The sequence below is a fragment of the Prionailurus viverrinus genome, chromosome C2 (genome assembly GCF_022837055.1).
Source record: "Prionailurus viverrinus isolate Anna chromosome C2, UM_Priviv_1.0, whole genome shotgun sequence".
NCBI classification, from domain to species: domain Eukaryota; kingdom Metazoa; phylum Chordata; class Mammalia; order Carnivora; family Felidae; genus Prionailurus; species Prionailurus viverrinus.
Window position 1 is genome coordinate 85,420,799 of NC_062569.1, and position 24,938 is coordinate 85,445,736.

General features: G+C 36.8%; 1 protein-coding gene across 4 annotated transcripts in view; it reads right to left on the bottom strand.

Moving 5' to 3' along the window:
• The window catches only part of ATP13A3 (ATPase 13A3), an 88,876-nt gene that overhangs the window by 60,423 nt on the left and 3,515 nt on the right, over nt 1-24,938 (bottom strand). For 2 of the 4 annotated variants that reach the window (XM_047875471.1, XM_047875468.1), the window contains exons 3-5: nt 2,904-3,002; nt 1,289-1,462; nt 152-334 (exon numbers count right to left, since the gene is read on the bottom strand). In XM_047875471.1, coding sequence (XP_047731427.1) covers nt 152-334; nt 1,289-1,462; nt 2,904-2,954 — 408 coding nt within the window. In that variant the 5' untranslated portion in view covers nt 2,955-3,002. Of the gene's footprint in view, nt 1-151; nt 335-1,288; nt 1,463-2,903; nt 3,003-3,456; nt 3,478-10,346; nt 10,473-24,938 lie in introns of those variants that run through there. The other 2 variants (XM_047875469.1, XM_047875470.1) reach the window with 2 other exon arrangements.

The window sequence follows — 24,938 nt, forward strand, 5'->3', positions numbered from 1 at the left end:
TAGTAATAAGTATTTTATATGCATATATATTCATATGCATATATATTCATCCCAAACAAAAATAACTGCAAGCACAAAATTATAGGCTACGATAGAATAAAATGTAGTAATTCTGGTTTTTAAAGAAACTATAACACTAAGATCACCATACCTGCTGTGGTTGAGTTTGTGAATATTTGCTCATCTCATGCCTATTCTCTGTAGCCAAATTTTCAGTAAAATGAACAGCATGGCCATTTGCAACTTTATTAGTCATAGATTTTGGACTCAAAAATGGGTGAGTTTCCAGAGAAAGAAAGCGGATTTTTGCACAAAACCACATTCTGAATTCATCCTTATAAGACAGAAAGGGATAAAGATAAAAAGTCAATTCCATGTATTACATAACACCTATACCTATAATGCCTATATAGTTTTTTTTTTTAATTTTTTTTTTAACATTTATTTATTTTTGAGACAGAGAGAGACAGAGCATGAACAGGGGAGGGGCAGAGAGAGAGGGAGACACAGAATTGGAAACAGGCTCCAGGCTCTGAGCTGTCAGCACAAAGCCCGACGCGGGGCTCGAACTCACGGACCGTGAGATCATGACCTGAGCCGAAGTCGGACGCTTAACCGACCAAGCCACCCAGGCGCCCCATAGTTTTCAATATATTTTTAAATTCCCATTCTTTACGTATTATTTACTCATCTCTAATTAAGAAAGCATCACTTCCTACTAAATATTAAACCAGCTCATGAAGATGTATAAACTCCAACATGAAGTGCTTTCCATTGCTCACCATTTTACGATATATTTCACTAATACAATATCCCCTGAAAGATCTTGAGTGATTTTTTAATGAACTCATCAACATACTGAGACTAGAAAGCCTCTGATGAAATGTTTCCAATCAAACAAAACAAAAACAAAAACAAACAAAACCCTAGATGCAGCAACATCACATAGTAGAAAGGCAGCTGGCCTAGTGAATAACAGATCTGACATAGCCCTTAAACTGGCCGATGACCCTGACAGATAAGCATCTAATCTTAATCTCTCAGTGCATCAAGAACTACAAAAGAAAGGAGTACAAAAGGAAGGGGTTGGCATAATCATCTTTAAGATTCCTTCACATTCTAATCACTGTGGTAAAACTCATTTCTAACACAAATGCTTTTAGGATTAGTATTCCTGATTATATACTAGCAGTGATGTTCTCCTCATACATAGTTTTGAAGGAAGTACACACAAAAGCGTTTATTTCACTCCTGAAATGATCAGCTACAAGTGAATACGTTGACTTACAGTAGTCCTCAGCAGCACCACTTCACAGTCTTTAATGGCAGCTCTAATACAGGTCGCCTTCACCCGCCATTCAGGCATCCAGTAGAGGAGGAGGAGGAGAAAGCCACCAGTGCAAACCACTCCTAGGGAAACTATGGCAAGCTTCCAGCGACACAAATTATAGCCATATATCTCCTGCAAGGATACAGTGATCACACAATTAAATATCACATGGTGTATGAGAAAAATGCCAAAGTTCTTTGTTTTCCAAATGTATATTCACTATTTTGTCACATAAAAGGTAGGGTTTGTTTTTTTTTTAATGGCTTATCTATTTTTGAGAGAGAAAGCTTGATGGGGGGACGGGCGGGGGGGGGGGGGGGCGGGGGGCTGTGGCGCAGAGAATCCAAAGCAGGCTCTGCGCTGACAGCAGCAAGCCTGAAGCGGGGCTCGAACTCATGAACCATGAGATCATGACCTGAGCCAAAGTTGGATGCTCAATTGACTGAGCCACCCAGGCACCCTAAAAGGTAGGGTTTCTTTAAATAAACTTTTAATTTTGTAACAATTTTAGATTTGCAGAAGAGTTACAAAAACATTAAAAGTTCCTGTATACCCTCCATCTAGTTTCCCATTAACTTGATACATTTGTCAAAATCAAGAGATTGACACTGACCCGTTACAATTAACTAAAACTAGTCTCTAATTAGAATTTCACTAGTTTTTCCACTGTCTTATTTCTGTTCCAGGATATAAGCCATAACACCACACTACATTTAGATACAGTAGGTTTTACCTTTATGTTTCTCCCAAATAATTAGCTAATTGTCTCAATACTGCTGTGACTGATCAATCTGACCTCCTGACCTAAATTATTTAAATTGTTCTAGTTTACTCCCCTCACCACCATAATTAACAAGGGCTGCCAAATTTAGCAAATGAAAATTCAGAGGGCCTAGTTAAATTTAAATTTCAATAAAAAATTGATGAATTTTTTTGTTTGCCCTATGCAATATTTGGGACACATTCATATGAAAAATTTATTCCTTGGTTTATCTGAAATTCACATTTAATAGTGTCTTATTTTACCTGATAACCTAATCCCACCCCCCCCGCCCCCCACCCCTCCCCCCTCCCCCTCCCCCTCCCCCCCTGCCACACACACAGAGTTGAAAAGTGCTTTTTATTATTAAGCTGATTTTAAACCTTTTTTTTTTTTTAAAGTAGGCTCCATGCCCAATGTGGGGCTTGAACTCAGAACCCTAAGATCAAGAGTCATATGCTATACTAACTAAGACAGCCAGGCACCCTAAGAGTGCCTTTTTTATAAATCAAAATTAGAAATCTCATATTTGGGATTATATATAAGTATTAGCTAATGTAGCTTCTTAAATTACTAAATAAAAAAAGCATACTTCTCTAGTATTAACAATCCACAAGTGAAACAGGCATTATACTAAAACCAACAAATAGAGATGTTACATAATCCTAAGTCAAAAGCACGTTCAGGATGAGGAAAGCAGGTTGATTTAGCATTGTTTTTTTTTCTTCTAACGTACTTTTCTACTTCCCTGGAATAATAAATTACAGAGATAAACTCTTCACACTTTACAAGTAAATTATAAAAATTGGTTACCATTTCATCTTCTTGACCTTGGTTGATAGTCTTCCTTTCTTCTTTGTCCATATCTACGGTGGTTTGAGAGGTCTTGTGCTTCAGAACAATTGAAGATAACTGAAGGAAAGGAAAACCAAATGTTGGGGATTCTGCTGTATCTTAAGCAGACTATATAACTTCATACTGTAAGATTTTTTGTCATGACACGTGTATCAAAGTTTAGCTGATATTTAAGTACTCACTAAAGTAGTAGCTGGTTTTAATGACATTTTCAATAGTGTGCTGGTCCTCGTGATACATATTATCACTAAACCTGGCATATTTCATCAATTAACTTATACTAGCAACAGCCATGGCACAAAACAATTAAGTTCTAGAAGAAATCACTACAGAATCTTTCCATTCCCCAGACTCACAGCACTAATCTAGTTTAACCATCTTCAGCTAAAACTACTTCACACCAACTCAATTTATTGCTTCAAGTATAGTGAAGACGTAAAGCATCAGCAGTGAAACCAACCCCAACACCTCCCCAAGATTATTAATCATCCAACAAATATTTATTAAGCACCTATTAAATGAATGGTAATCCCTGGCCAAGAGTCAATTCCTCAGGCAGCTGTACCCCTATTGGAGATCACTCCCTCATTCTGAGTCCAAGTCCACTAGGCAATATTCTGATGATTTGACTACTTATGATGCCTGTCTAGGAGAAAATTCATTGAGCTCACTGACAAATTTTTTCCCTGCATGGAGAAAGGATATTAATTTCAAATATCAGACAGTCAGCCACACATTAAAGAGATCTGCAAAATGTAAAACAATGCCAGTTTTCTTGTGATCTTTGTTTCTGGAAAATAAATATTTTTCAGAAAAATGTTACTTAATATGAAATAAGCTTATTACTGTCATGTTTCATTAAGTTATTATTAAAGATATCAGTTTTAATTAACATGGTATCAGCAGACATAACTCACATAAACAGAAGCTCTTCAGAGTTATTAATTTTCAAGACTGTAAAAATATCTGAGACCAAATAGCCACTGCTTTAGACTAGGCTGAACCCTGGACAGCACAGTGGGAATATTACCTCTATTCCAGATGTCATTTCTCTACTCATCTATTCAATGTGTAAACACAGGCCTGACACATGACAAGCACTCAAAAAATACTTGAATATGATGTAAGGAAGATTTTGTGCTAAGACAGCAACAGCTATTTGATGTTTACATGATATGGATTAAACAGGAGAATTTTAAACAAATCCCATATGTAAAAATAAGAGTAATGAAATCTCTTGATTTATGTCATCAACAAAATGACCAATAAAAAATACTGATGCCTCCTGCACGAGCACTCAGAGTTTCTGTACTTTCTGCTAGCCCAGAAGATGGGGTCAGGGCTAACTAGAGTGGGATTTTACAGAAATATAACACAGAACTTTCGGTTATAATATACCATTATATACACTATATATAATATATACATAATATACTATATATTATGTATAAATTATGTTACATATATTAATGTTATATGTAACATATATACGTGATAATATGTAACATACACAAAAAAAACTCTGCCATCTTGGAAATGAAGTCTTAGAGGTATCTGGCCCAACATCTCCAAAACAAGCCACATTATCATACAAAGCCCTGTGGGCAATTTAGTAACAATTTCTTCTCAGTCTAGGGTAGTGTTACAGCTTTGAAGCATACTACTGGAGTCATTCCACCATGGTAAGACTGATTCATCAATATGACTTGAGGTGGCAGTTATTCTTGAGGGCCATAACCTACTGCTAATAGACTACTGGGAGAATGAGCAAGCCCAACCTCTTACCCTGCAGAAAAGATCAACTATTGTTACTGAATGCGTAAAGCATAGTCCAATACTGCAGGGAACCCAGGGGGAGCCCACAGTCTCCCTGAGTTGGGGAGGCATCAAAGGCATCCCCTGAGGGTGAGGCAGGTTTGCAGGGCAGATTATCAGTGAAGAGATCTGTACAGAGAACGAAAATCTGTAAGACAGTCCTCCTCAAGTCTTAAGCTGAGTACCGATCAGTGTAGGTGTAAGGAAACTACTGGAAGCCAGGGAAAGCACCATCCAAAACGATTAAGAGTAAAAAATCATCAGGGTTCACACAGGGCTGAGAAGAGTGCCTGTTCCTACCAACCACAGTGGAAAACCTCATTACTCACAAGGAATCAGGAAGAGTATTCAGAGGGGTGTTGCTTCAGCAGTGGGATCAAATTAGCCCTAAACTAAAAGCTACTCTGATCTTACCTAACAAAACTCTTAAGACCTAAAGGAATAAAGTGTTTCCAAATAATTTAACAGCTTCACAAAGTTCAAGGGATTTATAAGAATACAAAATATCTAGTCCCAATAAGTTACAATATTCGACATCCAGGTAAAACTTAACAGGTATGCAAAGAAAAAAAATATAAACCATAATAAAAAAAATCAATCAGTAGAAAAAGACCAAGAACTGACACAATAATAGAACTGGAAGACAAGAACAATAAGATGGCTGCTGTAACTCTAGTCCATTATGTTCACAAAGCAAAATGAAAGATTGAACACATTAAGTAGAGACATGAAAGATATAAAAAAGAACCAAGCTGACTAGAAGATAGAAAGTAAAGTATCGGAGATGAAAAATTTACTAGATGGGATTAACAGATTAAATGCTGCAAAAGAAAAATCAATGAACCTGAAGACAAATAGAAATATCCAAAATGAAAAATGAACACAAAATAGAGAGAAAAAAGCACAAAACAACATCAGTAAGTTATGAGACAACTTCAAGCCCTAATACACATGTAAGGTAGGAGAAACCAAAAATATGTAATGATATAAGGGCAAAAATTTTTCCAAATTAGATGAAAAATTATAAGCCTACAGATCCAAAAGTCCAACTAATACTAAGCAAATAAACACTGAATAATTATAACAAGGCATGTCACTATCAAACTGCTCAAAAGCAGTGATTAAAAAAAATATATTAAAAGGAGCCAGAGGAAAAAGATGTTACATACAAAGAAAAATAGGTAAGAATGACACAGATTTCTTACTAAAAATAATACAGGTGAGAACAACTAAGTAACATCTTGAAGTACTGAGAAAAAGAAACCATTCAGAGAATTCTATACCCAGCAAAAATATCTTCCAAAATCAAAGGTGAAATAAGACTTTTAGACACAAAACCTGAAAAAAAAAGAGTTAAAGGAAGTCCTCAGGTAGAAAAGTGGAAATGGAAATGTGGATCTCCAGGAAGGAATGAAAAGCATCAGACATGAGTTTAATCTCTTGAAAGTAAACTGTAATAAGTTAGAGATGTATACTCTAAACTCTAAAGTAACCATTAAAATAAAAGAGTCATAGGGTGCCTAGGTGGCTCAGTCAGTTGAGTGCCTAACTTCGGCTCAGATCATGATTTCACAGTTCATGGGTTTCAGCCCTGAAATGGGCTCTGTGCTGACAGCTCAGAGCCTGAAGCCTGCTTTGGATTCTGTGTCTCCCTCTCTCTCTGCCCTTTCCCTGCTCATGCTCTGTGTCTGTCTCTCAAAAATAAATAAACGTTAAAAAAATGTTTTTAATAAATATGGGGCGCCTGGGTGGCTCAGTCAATTAAGCATCCAACTTAGGCTCAGGTCATGATTTCATGGCTCATGAGTTCAAGCCTCATATCAGGCTCTGCACTGACAACTCAGAGCTTGGAGCCTACTTTGGATTCTGTGCCTCCCTCGCTCTCTGCCCCTCCCCCACTCATACTCTGTCTCTCTCTCCCTCAAGAATAAATAAACGTAAAAAAAAATTTTAATAAATGAGTCACAAGTAAAAAAAATCAAGAGGTTATTAAGTGGAACCATAAAAAATACTCAACTGATGTAACAGACAAAGAAAAGGAGGAAAATGGAAACAAGAGGAAAGACAAATAGAAAACAAACAGCAAGAAGGTTGATTTAAACCTAACTATACTGGGGCGGCTGGGTGGCTCAGTCAGTTAAGTATCCAACTCTTGATTTTGGCTTAAGTCATGATCTCACACAGTTGTGAGATGGAGCCCTACATGGGGCTCTATGCTGGGTGTAGAGCCTACTTGAGATTCTCTCTCTCCCTCTGCCCCTCCCCTGCTTGTGTGTACGTACTCTCTCTCTAAAAGTTAAAAAAAAAGGGGGGGGGCGTGCCTGGGTGGCTGAGTCAGGTAAGCATCCGACTTCAGCTTAGGTCATGGGTTTGAACCCCACACTGAGCTCTGTGCTGACAGCTCAGAGCCTGAAGCCTGCTTGGGATTCTGTTTCTCCTTCTCTCTCTGTTCATCTCTCTCTCTCTCTCTCAAAAATAAAGGTTAAAAAAATTTTAATAAATTTTAAAAATTGGGGTGCCTGGGTGGCTTAGTTGGTTGAGCACCTGACTCCTGATTTTGGCTCAGGTCATGATCACAGGGTTACAGGACTGAGCCTCCCATCAGGCTCCACGATGAGCATGGAGCCTGCCTAAGATTCTCTCTCCCTCCCTCTGTCCCTCTCCCAACTCACACTGTTCTCTCTCTAAAATAAAAAAATTTAAAAATTTAAACAATGGCAGGGTACCTGGATGGCTTAGTTGGTTAAGTGTCCAACTCTTGATTTTGGCTCAGGTTATGATCTCACAGTTGATGAGACTGAGCCCCAAGTCGGGCTCTGCGCTAACAGCACGGAGCCTGCTTGAGATTCTCTGTTCCTCTCTTTCTGCCTCTCCCCCATTCATTCTCTCCCCCTCTCTCTCACTCAAAATAAACATTAAAAAAATGATAAACCTAACAATATCAATAGTCACATTAAATATAAATGGTCTAGGGGCGCCTAGGTGGCGCAGTCGGTTAAGCATCCGACTTCAGCCAGGTCACGATCTCGCAGTCCGTGAGTTCGAGCCCCGCGTCGGGCTCTGGGCTGATGGCTCAGAGCCTGGAGCCTGTTTCTGATTCTGTGACTCCCTCTCTCTCTCTGCCCCTCCCCCGTTCATGCTCTGTCTCTCTCTGTCCCAAAAATAAATAAACGTTGAAAAATATATATATATATATAAATGGTCTAAACAACAATTAAAAGATGGAGATTACGGTTTTATGTTTTAAAAGCAAGGCCATAAGCAAGTATATGTTGCCTAAAAGAAATGCAACCTAAATATAAAGGCACAGTAGACTAAAAGTTAAACTATACCCTGCAAGCACTATTCAAATTAAAGCTGGAATAACTGTATTAATATCAAAGTAGATCTCAAAGCAAGGAATATTACCAAGGATAAAGTCATTTTGTAATGACAAAGGGGTCAACTGATTAACATAAAACAGTAATCCTAAACATGTATACATTTAACAGATCCTCAAAATACACAAAGGACTTAGAAGATCCGAATAACACTATCAATCAAATTGGTCCCAACAGATATTTACAGAACACTCTACTCCACTGCAAAGTATACATTCTTTGAACATGTGCACAGAACATTTACCAAGAAAGACCATATTCCAAGACATAAATTCAAGTCATACAAAATAAATTCTTTAAAAAAATGATGCTAAATTAGAGACCAAAAGAGAAAGATAAGCAGAGAAAAAAAATCCATGAGGCAGAAATCAATAGGGAAAATATGAAATATCCTGAAAATGAAGATATATCAAAATTTGTAGGATGCAGCTAAAAGAGTATTTAGAAATTATTTATAGCACTAAATTTCAAATTCTGAAAAGAAAGCCCTAAAATCATGACCTCAGTGTCTACCTTTAGAAAGCAGAAAAAGTACAGGGCGCCTGGGTGGCTCAGTTGGTTGGTTAAGCATCTGACTCAGGTCATGATCTCACAGTTTATGGGTTTGAGCCCCGTGTCAAGCTCTGTGCTGAGAGCTCTCTCTCTCTCTCTCCCCCTCTCTCTGTCTCTCGAATATAAATAAACATTAAAAAAGAAGAAGAAGAAGAAAGTAAAGAAAGAACAGCAAATTACACCCACAATAAGCACTGAAGGGAAATTAATAAAACTGATAGTAGAAATCAATGAAATTGATCATTTTTCTAGTTGGACTCAAAGGGGGAAGGAGGAAGACACAAATTACCAATTTTAAGAATAAGGAGCCATCACTATAGATTCTGCAAATATCAGAAAGATAGCCAAGGAACTTAATGAACAACTTTACACCAATATATCAACTTTTCTGCAGGTTTGAACTTACTTCCAAATTTTAAAAAAGTAAAAATTAAAAAACCTATACTTATTCATCAGGGGATCGCATGACTTAGTAGTTGCTACAGCTGAGTTAAAAGCTGCATAACAGGTACATGAGAGTTCATTATCCTAATCTTCCTACTTTTTTAGTGTGTAGAAAATGTAATAGAAAGTGTTTTTAAATAAATAAAATAAAAGGCACTCATCTGAAGCTTTTAGAAAGAAAAAAAATTTCAGAAGATATTCATTCCTGGAACCAAAGGCCATAAACCTTGAGAACTCTATTTCTATAAATCTCAAATCCACTGACCTGACCAATCAAGTACCAGGCATTATCCATAGTCTCTTACTGCTAAGTTTTGACTCTCACTCTTCTGCATTTTTGTCTTTTATCCATTGCCTAGAAATACAGATGTACTTCCCCACTTTTTGAAATCCTAATTTTTCAATGTAGAATGTATTAGCAGATGAATAAGCATGCTTTTATAATTTTAGAAAAAGAATTATCATTAATATTCAATGTTTTCATTAACTTCACATACTAACAACTACTTAAAATCTTTTCCCCAAATGGATCTTGACAGACTGCACCTCAGTCTAACTCAGCTACATCATCTCATCTTCATATGTTGCCTGTAACAATCTAGTTTTCATAATCATCTAAAAATATAATTCTTAACCATTGTATCTCATTATTCTTTTTTATAACTGTTATTGTTCTAAAATTTAGCTTACTTTTTAAGGCAAAATTTTTAAGTCTTACCAATTTTACTGAAGTTGATATTAAAAATAATTTAATTTAAATAAAAAGCTAACCATCAATTATTATGCTCTTTAAACATACTATACCCACATAGGAAATTATCAAGACTTCACCAAGACTTTCATATAAACTTTTAATAAAATCCAGTGAGAAAATTGCAGCAGCTTACATTTAAAACATATACATATTTATAAATGTATATTTCCATTTTAAAAACAGGTACATAATACAAAGCCTCTAACATTTCTTTGACTCCATGAAAATAAAAATCTATAAATATACTTTAAATTATATTGCTTACAAGGATGAAAATATATATTAAATACTATTCTACCATATATCTAATTAGAACATTTGAAGCATTAATACCAAACTTCTAAAATCCATTTAACTTACAGAATGTAACTTTGGTAGTTTGCAAGAGTGCATACATGGTTTTTAATCAGGTCAATTTTTAGATTACAGAAAGCAAATTGAAGAAATTTTTCTTACCAAAAGCACTATATCATTATTCTTCCCAATTGCTGTATCAGCAGCACTTTCAAAATCTGGCTATTAATAATGAAAATAAAATTAAGCATAAAAATCCATTCAGGTGAGAATTTTCTGCCAAATATTGTTTTGATTCTTTCTGAACTGTTTTCAAGATGACTAAGATATTAAAATTTAGGGTTTTTATATTCAGGGACTTTAAATGGACTTTCAGAAGATACACCCTTCTGCCATCTAACTGCCACTGGTAGAGCTCCTCTTGAATTAAGTCATATCTAGCTAGCACACTGAATTCCCAATTCCACAGTGCATGCCTCAGCCTTGATGTTATCTAAATAGCAAGGAGCTTATAGGCTATTGTGCTTAACCAAACCCTTCCTTGCATTTACAATGAACTTGATTTTTTCTGAGTAAAAAGAGCAGCACAGGACAAAGTGAAGCTATCAGGAATAAATCTCACTAAATCAAATGCTAGTTCTTGTAAGTTTACTGATTTTTTTCACATTATATAATTACTAAGAACCATTTGAAGTATAATACTCTAGGATAAGAGTCATATCTCATTTCCTAAAACAAGAGGGGTTGGCCTTAACTGGCATAGAAATCCCCGAACCTCTAAGCCATCTTTGCTTCAAACCTGAATTTATTAGTTGGAACAAAAGTTTTATAATAGTATGTGTGGAGGGTTTGAAGGATATTTCATAGATGTGCCCAGAATTATAAAGTATATAATCTCACAAAGTGATTTAGAGAGTGACCTGTAACGAGTAAAACTTCAAGTGAAGCAATTTTGAAGAACACATTTTTAAATTTCTACTTCAGTATTTGCCAAGTTCAGAGAGATGGAAGTAAAAAAACTAAAGTTAAAAATGTATTATTACTCAAAATTCACAAAACTGAATTACTCTAAAAGAAATGCTTACATAACATTTTTTTTAAGTTTGTAACATACACTCTGCAGTTTTAAAAATTAAAAAGTGCACTAAGACTAAGACTCAAAAGGGTCACCTTGCATTGTTGAAAGAATAAATCATCCTATTGGCTTTGTACTTCTAGGTATTTTTTTTTTCTGAGACTTAAACGTACCTACCCATGTTAAATAAAAATTTGAGAAACCCATCTTGAAGGCCCACTCAGCAAAAGGTGTTTTAAAGATCCTGAAGTAAAAACAGTTCAGTCAGCACTCTGAATATTATTTCACTGTCAAATCCGTAGCATCCACGGCAACTAAGATAACCTTCTGAAACTCAAAAGCAGCTCTCCCTTTACATTTGAAATAAAAAGAGCCTTAATACATATAAGCCCTTACTTTACTCCATTTTAATAGCTACACAAATGTTTGTATAAAAAGAATTTTTTTTTTAAACTCAATCTCCGAACTACAGGAACCAAATTGCCACAACTCTCTATGAGGGCAAAACCTAACACTTCAAGTCAGCTCTCAACAATAAGAATGACATAATATAATTTAATGAATACGTGGAAATTTTACAAGGATACCAGCTACGTTTTAACAAAGCTCTGCTGAACACCCGTTTTATCACTTCCCATCTTGAACTTTCTCTTATAATACATGCTTTTGTTTCTGTGTTTAGGCTCAAGAAAGACCATTGTGTCCAGAACACACCAAACCAAGACTGTATTTACATTTGTCAAGTGCAGTCTTTGTATAATTATATTTTTTGTACGTTACAAAACAATGTGATAGCTAAAACAAAATAAGTTATAATTACGAAAAATAAGGTAATTATCTGCCTTCGGGTTAATATTAGGAACATGAAGAGTTACAGCTTAGCCCACACTACAGCATACCTATGTATGTTTTTTATCACTTTTATTAAATACATTAAATCAATCCTTTTATTCGTAGAAATTCCATGTGGTAAGAGTCATCATTAGATAAAATAGTGGCTTTGAGTATTGGTCAACTGCAAAACACTTATTTAGTAAAAATGGGGAAAAGTAGCTTTGGACTACAATTGATATTTATGCTTTAACTTTTGCTTTGTAAAAAATGGAAATGTGTAAAAATTCTTTTACATACAAAATAAAGAGCTTACATTTTTTAAATGTCTACTTATATCAGAGGTTTTTTTTTTTCATTTATTCAAGCTGCTTTGATCTTAAAACTTTCAAACCTCCTTTTAAATCTTCACGTATGTGACTTTTCAAAGCTTCACATTCGAGGACTGAGATTTACAAAAGTGTTATAATTGCTAGACTGATTTCAAAATCTTACCATCTATTATGAAAAATGCTGCAGCAGGCAATAGTACATAATAGACAGGATCACTGCAATAAGACCAGTCCTACAGAGTGAGTATTTAAAATAAGCAGAATCAGTAGGCCTAGAAAGAAAACTGGCATCTACCCCTAACCAAATAGATCGATAAATTGGACACAGTGGCCACCAGTGGTGATACTGTATTGCAGGGTGAGCGAGTGGGAGAGATTTTAGCGCTTTTTTAATGCTTTTACCATCTAAATAGTTAAAGAAAGGAAAGAAGGAAGGCTGAGCATATGTACAAAGTTCTAATTCTCCAATGCATGGCCACCCTTGGGTGTGAAACTTGTAGAAACCTGCAAAGCACTTCACGGTGCTCTACCAAACCATTCTCCAGATTTTCTGGATCTCTCTTCATCAGGTTTTTTACCCCAGGCAAGAAAAGTAGTCATTTTGAAGGCCCCCTTAACAAGTACATTTCTAGGAAGATAGAGTTGCTTGTATTTATTTTGATGTCCCCTCCACAATTTGGCTCCACTGAGGAAAAGTAGTAGCCAGTGACACAACATAAACAGCAGCAAATCCTAAATTATTTAATCAAATTAGTCCATCTACAAGCATTAAGTAACCATATATGCCATGTTCATTATTATACTAAGAATTGTAGGAGATAAACAACTTTACCCCCTCCCACCAAAAAAGACAATTAATTAAACATGAACTATTTTGCAAGTTCCTTCACCTGTCTTGGTTTCAACTTCTTCTCCACTGAAATGAAGCAGTTGTAATAATCCGAACGATACATTCCAACCATGAAAGCTTTGACCTACACAAGTATTGCCTCCATACGCATCTTGCTGTTGCACTCTTTCACCACTAGGTGATGTTCCGACATTGATAAGGAAAGAGGCTGACAGTTTTCACTAGCCTTAATAGAGAAGCTGCTGATCAAAAGTGATTATGAAAAGTTGTAAGATTTTTTTTTTAGTGCCACTAGAAATACTAATTTGGGAAAGCAGAGTTTTCTATAGATATATAACTGTCTCATGTGTCTCAATGAAAAAATAAGACATAAAACAAATGATAATGGTGGTGAAGGGAAAAGAAGGCAGGTGTATTATTACTGCCTTTACAAAGATGACTCCCGAATTCACAATTGTCTAAAACCAGAATTTAGGGATCTTACAATGTTATGGAGGGACTACAGTAACAATTAAAAAGTACACAAACCTATTAGAGAACAAGGTGAGGTAAAGCATACAATTATGTGGTAAAACACTACTTGCCCATTAAACTGGCTAAATAAATAAAAACAAGGAGCACCCTATGGACTGCTGTTAAGAGTGAATCTGTACTACTGTTTTGGAAAACCAAGAGTACATCAGAATTTAATATTCCCACACTTTGATCCACCAATCTCAATTAGAAATCCATGTCACATGTACAAGTACATATACATACATGTTACCATTAACAGTTTCTTCAAACTCAGGAAATAGAGTATATGAGTTTTGTGCTTTAGGGGTACTTACAAGCAGAAAAACCTAGCTGAAACAAGTATTCTAAAACAAGCACTAAAGAACTTGTTTGGTATTTAATACAATAGAAATGGACAAATCTAGAGTTCTAATTACAGTTTGTACACACTAAGTGAGCCTAACTGCCCAAACTAAAAGTTACATTTTTAAATTCAGAGGTAAGATAAGGTCTTTAGTTAAGTAATATATGAATGTTTCTTCCATTTTAATGCAAATTAGTGATTATTTCTTCTAAAATGTAATGCTATTGATCCAAATCCCTAAAAACTTGCATGACATTTCAATCAGCAATTTGAACTTAAAATTTAAACATTCATTCTTTAAAATCTAAACACTCAGGGGCACCTGGCTGACTCAGTCAGTAGAGCATGTGGTTCTCGATCTTGGGGTCATAAGTTCAAGTCCCACACTGGGTGTAGAGCTTACCTTAAAAAATAGTAACAATAAAATAAAATTTAAACATTCCTTAATTCTAAGACTCCTATTACCTACATTTTTGCACAGAAGCCAACATGTAGCTTAGATAAAACCTTATAGTTGCTATTGGCAGGTAACCATCATTACGCAGTGGTCACTGCATGTACTACTTGAAGTGGGTCTCAACTTTCCATAGTACTATGTCATTTCAGCTGAGCAAAAGTACATTGTTGGTAGCACAGCACTGAGTTTAAACTGTTGACTAAACCTATTCAAAACGATTACATTGTACCTGCACAATGAAACAAAAAGTAATAGTGTGCACAGACAGGTACCTAAACAGAGCAGAGTGGAGAGGAAGAACTGGGAGGAAAAGAGGCAAGGGTGGGTAGGGAATAGTCAAAAAGGAAAAACAAAGAGAAGAAAAAGTTCCAGGAAATTACATTCTAAGTCTGTAAGGAGTATGTTAAGGAGTTACACAGACCCCAGAGATGTTCATTTTTCTTATTAACAGCAAACTCCAAAATAATTTTTATTAACTCAGCGTTGTTCACTTCAAGATTATTGTATTACGTTGGCAAGAAAGCAAAATTAGTTTTACTCATCATCTGTGCAACACTACAGTTCACATTTCATTTTTCCAGACGTTATGAAGACCTGACCACAAAAGAAGCACAAAATCACTAGGAAACTATTCTGTACAAAAAGTACAATCCTGCTAATTTGCAACTATAATTGGTAAGTACTTGGATCATCTTTTTAAAATAATATGAATTTGTCTTCTTCCACTTCACTCCTTTTCCCCAACTTGAAACCTACCCATGTTGACTCAGCATTGAAAGGAAGCGCAAAGCCCTTAACATCTGCACTCAACAAGTATTCCAAAAACACTTTAAATTGCTGTTGAAGAGAATAATGGTCTTACTCATGGTACAACCATCATAGAAATCTGAAATTTCTCATTTCCTATGGTCATTTTGTAATCCACTATTCAGGATAAAAAAAAAAAAAAAAAAGACCAATGCATTTGGGCACTATGCCAACCATAACAGTAGTAACTGACATCTGTACAGGGATTTTTAGTTTACAAAACACTTTTACAGGCCTTATCTACTTTACTGACCAGTTTTCAGTCAATATCGTCTTTTAAAAACAGGAAAAAAATAAACTTCACTTAACCAAAATCAGCATTTTTTATTTTCTCACAAAGTCAAGCATGGGGTGACTTCTGTCAAAGAACCTTACCAACAAATTAAATTAACATGCAGACAGTATCATCTTTCAAGGGTCTGTTTTCCAAAAATTCATTTCAAAGCCCAATGTACCTGAAATATACTCTTTCATAAGGAAAATACTGACCAGGTTCCCAAGATGGCCCACACCTTTTACTTCCCACAATTCTAAATTATACTTCATATTACACTAGCCTGGGTCATGGGGCAGGTAGCCAGGTTACCAAGTTTCTACTTCCTCTGCTCACTTCTTAATTATTAATATTCCCCGAGGCCCCACTTCCTCTACCCACTTCTTAATTAATATTCTCCAGCCTTCTCTCTTTATAATAACCCAAGGACCAAGGGTGGCAACACTGATCCATCTATGGTGAAAACTACCAAGAGCTGCCAATCAGTATTTTCAGCACTAATCTCTCTCAAGCTCCAGATCCACAGATTTAAACATCAACCATACATGTTTACATACAGCTAAAATTCAGTAACTTTATTGTATCTTTCTACTCCTTAAATGAATATGATTTGCAGGGCGCCTGGGTGGCTCAGTCGGTTAAGCGTCCGACTTCGGCTCAGGTCACGATCTCGCAGTCCGTGAGTTCGAGCCCCGCGTCGGGCTCTGGGCTGATGGCTCAGAGCCTGGAGCCTGCTTCCGATTCTGTGTCTCCCTCTCTCTCTACCCCTCCCCCCGTTCATGCTCTGTCTCTCTCTGTCTCAAAAATAAATAAACGTTAAAAAAAAATTTAAAGAAAAAAATGAATATGATTTGCATAAAGCTCCATGCCAGGATTTTGGAAGTCATCCTAGACTCCTTCCTATTCCATACCTGTATCCAACTAGGCACTAAGTCTTACCATTTCTACCTTTCTCACATCCACCTCACCATGCCCTATCTCCATCGACACTGCCTCAACTCAGGTCCTGATGCCCTCTCTGGTCTTCCTCATTCTTAACAATAGACAAACCAGACGTGATTATTTCTTTCTGCTTAAAATTTCAGTAGCTTCCTATGGTCTGCAGAAGCATTTCCCAAACTGGTTAGAGTCCTTCCAAAATAAAATATTTAAAGAGGCATCCCCTGGGAATGCAAACTGGTGCAGCCACTCTGGAAAACAGTATGAAAGTTCCTCAAAACAATAAAAATAGTACTACCCTACAACCCAGCAATTGCACTACTAGGTATTTATTTATCCAAGGGATACAAGTATGCTGTTTTGAAGGGACACATGCACCCCAAGGTTTATAGCAGCACTATCAACAATAGCCAAAGTATGGAAAGAGCCCAAATGTCCATTGATGGATGAGTGGATAAACAAGATGTGGTGTGTGTATGTGTGTGTGTACACAACACACACACACATACACACACACACACAAGCACACACACACACACACACACACACACACACACACAAACACACTGGAGTATTACTCGGCAATCAAAAAGAATGAAATGTTGCCATTTGCAACTACGTGGATGGAACTAGAAGGTATTATGCTAAGTGAAATTAGAGAAAGACAAATATCATATGACTTTACTCATATGAGGACTTTAAGATACAAAGCAGATGAAGAGAAGGGAAGCAAAAATAATATAAAAACAGGGAGGGGGACAAAACATAAGAGACTCTTAAATATAAAGAACGAATAGAGGGTTGCTGGAGGGGTTGTGGGAGGGGGGATGGGATAAATGGGTAAGGGGCTTAAGGAATCTACTCCTGAAATCACTATTGTACCATGTGCTAACTTAAATGTAAATTATAAAAAATAAATTATAGAAGAAATTAAAAAAAAAAAAGAGGTATCCCCTGTGGTATCTGGGTGGTTTAGCTGGTTTTGCGTTTGACTCTTGATATCATCTCAGGTCTTCATCTCAGGGTCATGAGTTCAACCCCCACACTGGGCTCTGCCCTGAGCATGGAGCCTACTTTAAAAAAAAAAAAAAAAAAAAAAAAAGGCATCCTCTGCTTGTATCATTTGAAGAAATATACTGGATTAAGAAAGTTGAGTAGTCCTCTCACTAGCAAAAAACTGAAGTGTCTCACAATGCACAATACTATGTGTTTCCCCACCATGGGGAAGTAGAGGAGAGAGCCAATTGGGCTCCAAGGACAAAGTCACAACTAAATGGAAAACATGTTAATATCCTTCAGAATCTGGCCCTGCCTAGCCATCAACACCACCTGCCTTTCTTTCACCAAAGGTTATCATTCACCTCTTACAAACCTTACTTTCCATCTATATAGAACACATTTTAATCCCTCAAAGGGCCCGTTTCCTGCCTCCATTCCTTTACATACATTGTTCCTTCTGCCAAGAATGCCCTTTCCTAACAGTTTGGATAAAGAACTCCTACAAGTTTTTCCAGACCCTGGTCAAGTATGTTCTCCACCATACTTTGAGTGTCCCTTTACCTTCCAGCAGAGGACATCTCCCATCTTTGTCCCTCTGTATGTGTCAGAACATTTGTCCCACAACATTGGACTTACAGACTAAAAACTTAAAGGTTGACAATGAGGCCAGCACTAAGCAATATAGGTGAATGAATGGGACAGGGCAAGACAAGGGGTGTGAAGAAAGGGTAAAATTTCACAACCAAGTAAATTTTGTCTTTGGCATGCTCCTATACTCATCCCAATGTCCTTTTCCAACTCTCCCAATAACCTCTCCCAGGCCCCTTACCGACTTCATGTAACCCTATACACCTTCCACCCACAGCACCATGTTCTTCAGTATCAACAACTTCCTCTTCATCAACAGTCATTCTGTTCAGAAGTTAATACGTAAATTAGTTACAGCTTCTCAAAGCTGAAAATCTAAGATAAATCTTTAACAAAACTTAAAAAAAAAAAAGTAGAAGAGAGAGGGAATGGGCATTGTAGTTCTAGCATTCAGAAGCTGGCCCACGCAAAAGTCTAAGAGTATTCCTGACTGGGCTTCCCACAAGTGTTCTCATTTCGTCACCACATCCACTCCCACACAGTAGCAGCCATGGGTGCTACCGGCAGAAACAGAGTGCTACTGCAATCCTATGGGTCACCCATTCTTCGATCGAAAAGCTTTGTTTGTGGAATATTACTCAGCAATCAAAAAGAATGAAATCTTGCCAGCTGCAACAGCATGGATGGAACTAGAGTATATTATGCTTAGCGAAATAAGTCAGCCAGAGAAAGAGAAATATAATTTCACCCACATGTGGAATTTAAGATATAAAACAGATGAACATAAGGGAAGAGAAACAAAAATAATATAAAAACAGAGAGAGACAGAAACCATAAGAGACTCTTAAATACAGAGAACAAACTGAGGGCTGCTGTAGGGGTGCTGGGGGGCGGGATGGGCTAAATGGGCAAGGGACCTTAAGGAGGGCACTTGTTGGGAGGAGCAATGGGTGCTATATGTAAGTGATGAAACATTAAATTCTACTTCTAAAATCATTATTACACTCTATGTTAACTAACTTGGATTTAACTTTAAAATAATAATAAATTTTAAAAAAAGAAAAGCTTTGCTTGTCTTAGAGACCACTTATGGTCAATTTTTCATTATTCTACACAGAAAGGCTCACCAACATGTTCTCCAATGAACTTAAAACAGTGTCTTTATCCTAGCCAGTAGTATCTTGAAATCTACCCTAGACCATTGCTTGATTTAGGAAAAGGCACATTAATTGAAAAAAATCAATGTTGCCCAAGTATCCTAACATTTCAGGATAAATCTCTAAATATTAAAGTAACATTCCAGCACAAATTATTATGGCTTATCACCACTTCTGATTTCATAAAAAGTCATGTTTTAGGATGTCACTGCCCACATGTGCCAAGTACTATGCTAAATGTTGGAGATTACAAAGATTAAACTCCTAACCTCAAGGATCCAAGTCTAGTAAACTAGACGATAAGCAAACACATTATCAAACAAAATGGTTATGTGCTGCTATAAAGTAGGTATCGTGGGAGCACGAGGAACAGGGAGAGGAGGGCAAAGGACAGAAAAGACTTCAGAGAAGAACTATCCCTTGATATAAGACCTAAAAGGTGTGAAGTTCCTCAAGCAAACAGGCATTAAAAAGAGGGAAAATAACAGAGGGATGGAATCCAAGCAGAGAAATCACCACATGCAGAAGTACTGAGGTGAGAGGAGGCAGCTCGGGATGGGTTCAACAGGTGATCGCCTGCCATGAGGAGCACTAGGAGGCGTATGAAGTGCTGAGTCACTACACTGTACACCCAAAACTAACATAACACTGTATGTTACATAACTGGAATTAAAATAAAAACTTAAAAAAAAAAAAAAAAAGAAGTACTAAGGTGAGAAATCCTAGAAAATGTCAGGAATACAAGTTACCTAAACTGACTGGGGCACAGGGTGGTCTCTATGATGAAGGGCCTTGTCTGATATGATACAGATATGGATTAACTTGCAGGTGATGGAGATTCTGAACTTTTTTCAACTGAAAGAGACCAAAGGCCATGACACAGGGCCCCGTTCCCAATACAATGTGAATGGTGTCTTCTGGGCTTGTTCAGCACAGCAGCACTGTGTTCACTTGCTAGACTGTTCACCTCTAAGATGGCAGAACTCATTCATCAACATATATCCAGCATCTAGCCCTGTGCTTGGCACACAAAGGACTAAAACACACTGAATAATCAGATGTGCCACCACAATCCTAAGAGCATAACCAAAAGGCCCTAACCAAGCTTCCTTCCTTCCTTCCTGCCTATAAAAATCACAACACGTAGGTGCTACAATAATTGGTAATTGCCACAATACTTTTAAGGCAACATGAGGAAGGGTCATTCACTATGGGCTGCATCAGAGATAAGAAAGGATTCAAGAGAAAAACACATTAAGATGCTTTTGAACCTAACTAAGCAGTTTATCCTGTTCTTCTCACCAAAAACTGAACAGAAAACAAGCATGGGTTAGCTCAAAATTATCCATCAATGAACTCTAAGGCAGTAGTAATCACTATAAAAAGCATATTTTCCTATCAAAAGGATCCCTGAAGTAAAAATCGACTTTAACTGAGAACTTGTTAGGTTAGTCTAGTCGTTCAAATAATTAAGTGCTCCAGACAAAATTAGGCTACTTGCCTGTAGTACTTTACATTTTATTTAGTAAACTGAAACACATTATTATAATTGGCATGTAAATAAGGATTCTATCTTTTATGCATGGAAAAACAGTAAGGCAAAAAAAAAATTTTTTTAAGAGAAACTTTAGGAAATCATGGACAAAATAAATTATAAATGAGCTTAGAAAACTGATGGCTTAAGAAGTTACAGCATAATTAGGGCACCTTGATGGCTCACCTCAACTTGATGGCACCTCTTTGGCTCAGGTTACATATGATCTCAGTTTGGTTCATGAGTTCGAGACCCTCATCAGACTCTCTGCAGTCAGCACAGAGCCTGCTTCAGATCCAGTCTCCCTCTTTCTCTGCCCCTCCCCTGCTTCTGCCCTCTCTCAAAATACATAAACATTAAAAAAAAAAAAAAAAGTTAAGGCATAATCTAGAGATGAATGAAAAATCTTTGGTCTTTGAAGAACCAGTGACCCACATTTAAAGAAATCAATCCAAAGGCCACAGAAAGAAAATAAAATTTCAAACCTTCCTTTTAAAGATGTAGACACATTTCACTAATCAGTATTTCTAAATGAAAATAAATCACATAAAATTCCACTAAATAAGCCTAATTAAACTTATTTTTAAATTTTATAACATGGCCAGGGACAGACAATGGGTAACAGTAACACAGAGGATAGGGGGAAATGACTGCAAACACACCCAAAGAGAGAAAGGGAAAGATAAAAATATACATAAAAATGTACATTAGCGATACATGAGATTAACAGCTTGAGCTTTTTAGGATGTTGTTCCCAAAGATGCAAAATCATGGTATTTTACTATGAAAAGCCTGAATACAAAACTATGTCATTATTACCTGCTGCTCCAGTTAAAATAATAAAGGCAGCAATCCTCAATCCCCCCTCTACGTTCCCTTCTCTTCACTTTTCTCCCTCCCTCCCTCCCTCTCTCTCTCTCTCACACACACACATTTGTTTCGAATATGCTAAATGTTATTAAACCATAACTACATTAAACAAATAATAGTGTGTTACCATTTACTGAGGCTCTTATCCTCACAATTCTCTCCAGTAGCTTTTATTACCTCCACTTGTCAAATGAAGAAACTAAAAAAGGTTAAGTGACTTGAACCCAACCACAGAGCTAATCAGTGATGAGGCTGGAATTTAAAGTCACTTGTACGTGGCTCTGGTGCCCACATTTTAACCCCTATATGTATAACACCCTCTCCCAAGGCATCTTTAGCCATCAGACCAGTATTTTCTTACTGTGCTATCCCAAGAGTAATGTTTAGGTTCAGATACTTTAAATTTCAAGGAAAACATTAACAACTTACATAGTTTGTTTGTTTGTTTATTTTTAAGTTAACTCTGCATCCAACATGGGGCTCAAACTCATAATCCCAAGATCAAGAGTTCCACGCTCTACCAACTGGAACCAGCCAGGTGCATCTACAGTTCTTTTAAAATAATGCAGATTTTACTAGTAGTTAAGGAAGACATTATCTAACATTGAATATAGCTGAATATCAACCCAGAGTTATACAAAGTACAAATGGTCCCCTAATATTTCCAACGTTATTATCGAGCCTTGTAATTATTCTAGGTTCTTTGTGTGCTATAAAACACCCAATATAACCGTGGAGAGAGAACAGATTTTCATAAATATCTAATTTCTTTCTCCATTATTCACATTGTGGACTCACATCATATATGCCTTTAATTACATTCATTCAACTATCTGTGCTATAGGAAAAAAAGAAAAACAAGAGAAAAAATAACTTTAAATAATGGTGGCAGGATGCCTGCCTTTACATCCTTGTCCCAGAGTGACCATGCAATGGAGACTATAAATTTGCTGTTTCTCAGCCAATCTAAAGTCCCATTCACCTGTCAAAGGTATCTCACATAGCCAATTATGATCCAGCTCACACAAAAAAAATAACCTAAAAGCTGGAGAAATAACTGGCTGTTGGAAGTGAAAAACAGTATGTCAGTCAACAATCAGTTTTCAAAATGATGCCTTCCTAAAGGACTTTTTCAAGGGTAATTTTGACTATACTGGATTTTTACCTTAAATGAGAATTTAGGCCCAAAGCCCCCACATAAAAGGTGATTTCATTTTACTCAGCTCTTTAGATCAGAAAGAATTGGGAACCAAAACACTGGTCTTGTGTATCAAAGTAAGTTAATAACTAATGCATTATTCATCCTTTTTCACAAATGGGAAAAAGCAGAGCAACAAGGATGCTATTAGAAGGCACACGAGATATGTAGTAACTACTCCATGACTTATTTTAAAATAAAATAAAAATAAAATAAAAGCCTGTCAAGTGATCAAAAGCAATCCTTAACGTTGGTTCTCAATAGAAAAAAGAAAAAATGCACATCGAGTTTTGAGATGGGCCGGTAACTAGAACAAAGAGTGGAAAGAATACCCTACCTAAAGAAACCGTCTAACCCCAGATCCTTTACTAGGATGCTATCACTTACTCTCCAGACATGTTTCCTTTTCTATAAAAAGAAGGGACTAGTGTTTGACCTATCTGTGACCATTCAGCATTAATGTTTTCCAATCTCACACTTCATTATTTCATTGTCCAACTCACAAATGCCTTATGAAGAAAACAGAAAAAACTAAATAGAATAGTCAATTAATCTAGCTTGCTATTAGAGGTAGAACTGTCTTTTATACCACCACCCAACAAGAGGTACAATTCTTTTTTTTTTTTTTTTTTAAGATTTTGTTAAGTAATCTGTATACCCAAGGCGAGGCTTGAACTTACAACCCCAAGATCAAGAGTCACATGCTCCACCAACTGGTGCACCCAAATATTTTTATTTAAAATTTCCGAGAATGGGGCACCTGGATGGCTCAGTCAGTTAGGCATCCCACGTTGGCTCAGGTCATGATCTCATGGTTTGAGAGTTTCAGCCCCGCGTCGGGCTCTGTGTTAACAGCTTAGAACATGGAGCCTGCTTCAGATTCTGTGTCTCCCCTTCTCTCTATCCCTCCCATGCTCATGCTCTGTCTCTCTGTCTCTCTGTCTCTTTTAAGTTTAATAAACTTAAAAAAATTTTTTTTAATAACAAATAAATTTAAAAAGCTGAGAAAAAGACTACATACATCAGCAAATTCCACATCATATAATCAGGAAATTCTACTTTGCGTAGTTAACTCACTCTTCCCAGAAATTCAATTTCTTACCTAACTAGAATCTGGGTGTCAACAGATCATAGGGAGTAAGTGAAAGAGTCAACAAAAGAGAGAGAAATTTCCATTCAGAGATTGATTACAACTCAGGGGCGCCTGGGTGGCTCAGTCAGTTAAGCGTCTGACTTCAGCTCAGGTCTTGATCTCACAGCTCATGAGTTTGAGCCCCGCATCAGGATCTGTGCTCACACCTCAGAGCCTAGAGGCTGCTTTGGATTCTGTGTCTCCCTCTCTTTCTGCCCCTCCCCTGCTCACACTGTCTGTCTCTCTCTCAAAATAAATAAACATTAAAACAATGTTTTAAAAAAGAGATTGATTACAACTCACTTAATTCATCGCATCCCACACACACAAATCAACTTTAAACACAGGGTACTTCTTCCTGCATTCTCAGTTCATACCAGCATTAGTGGCCTTTGGTGACAGGAAGAGGTAAAAGATGTACCTTCAAAGAAACTTGCTTCTGTGGAGCTCTGTTTTCAAGTCTATATGGCCTCTTTCCTGGGAGAGATGCCCGTGGTACATAACTCCTTTAATTTGGCAGTCTTAAAGTTTGCTACCTGAGTTAATATTTTACCACTCAGACCTAACAAAGGCCCCATTATGAGCCTTTTGGGTCTAAGATGTTACCAGATCCGGTATTGGGACATTTCTCTCTGGAGAACTGTTCTATGGAAACTCAGCAATGGGCACCCTCAAGTTTCCTTGAACAGCTCTCCCTTTCCTTCATTGCATTCTTCTCCCTCCTTACTAATTCCATAACATCTTTTAACTCGTGATTACAAAGTGCTCGTTTTTTATTACCATTTATTCATGACATTTCACATCACCTCTCTATTTTTAATCTTACTAACACAAATGTTTTTAACTCATAAC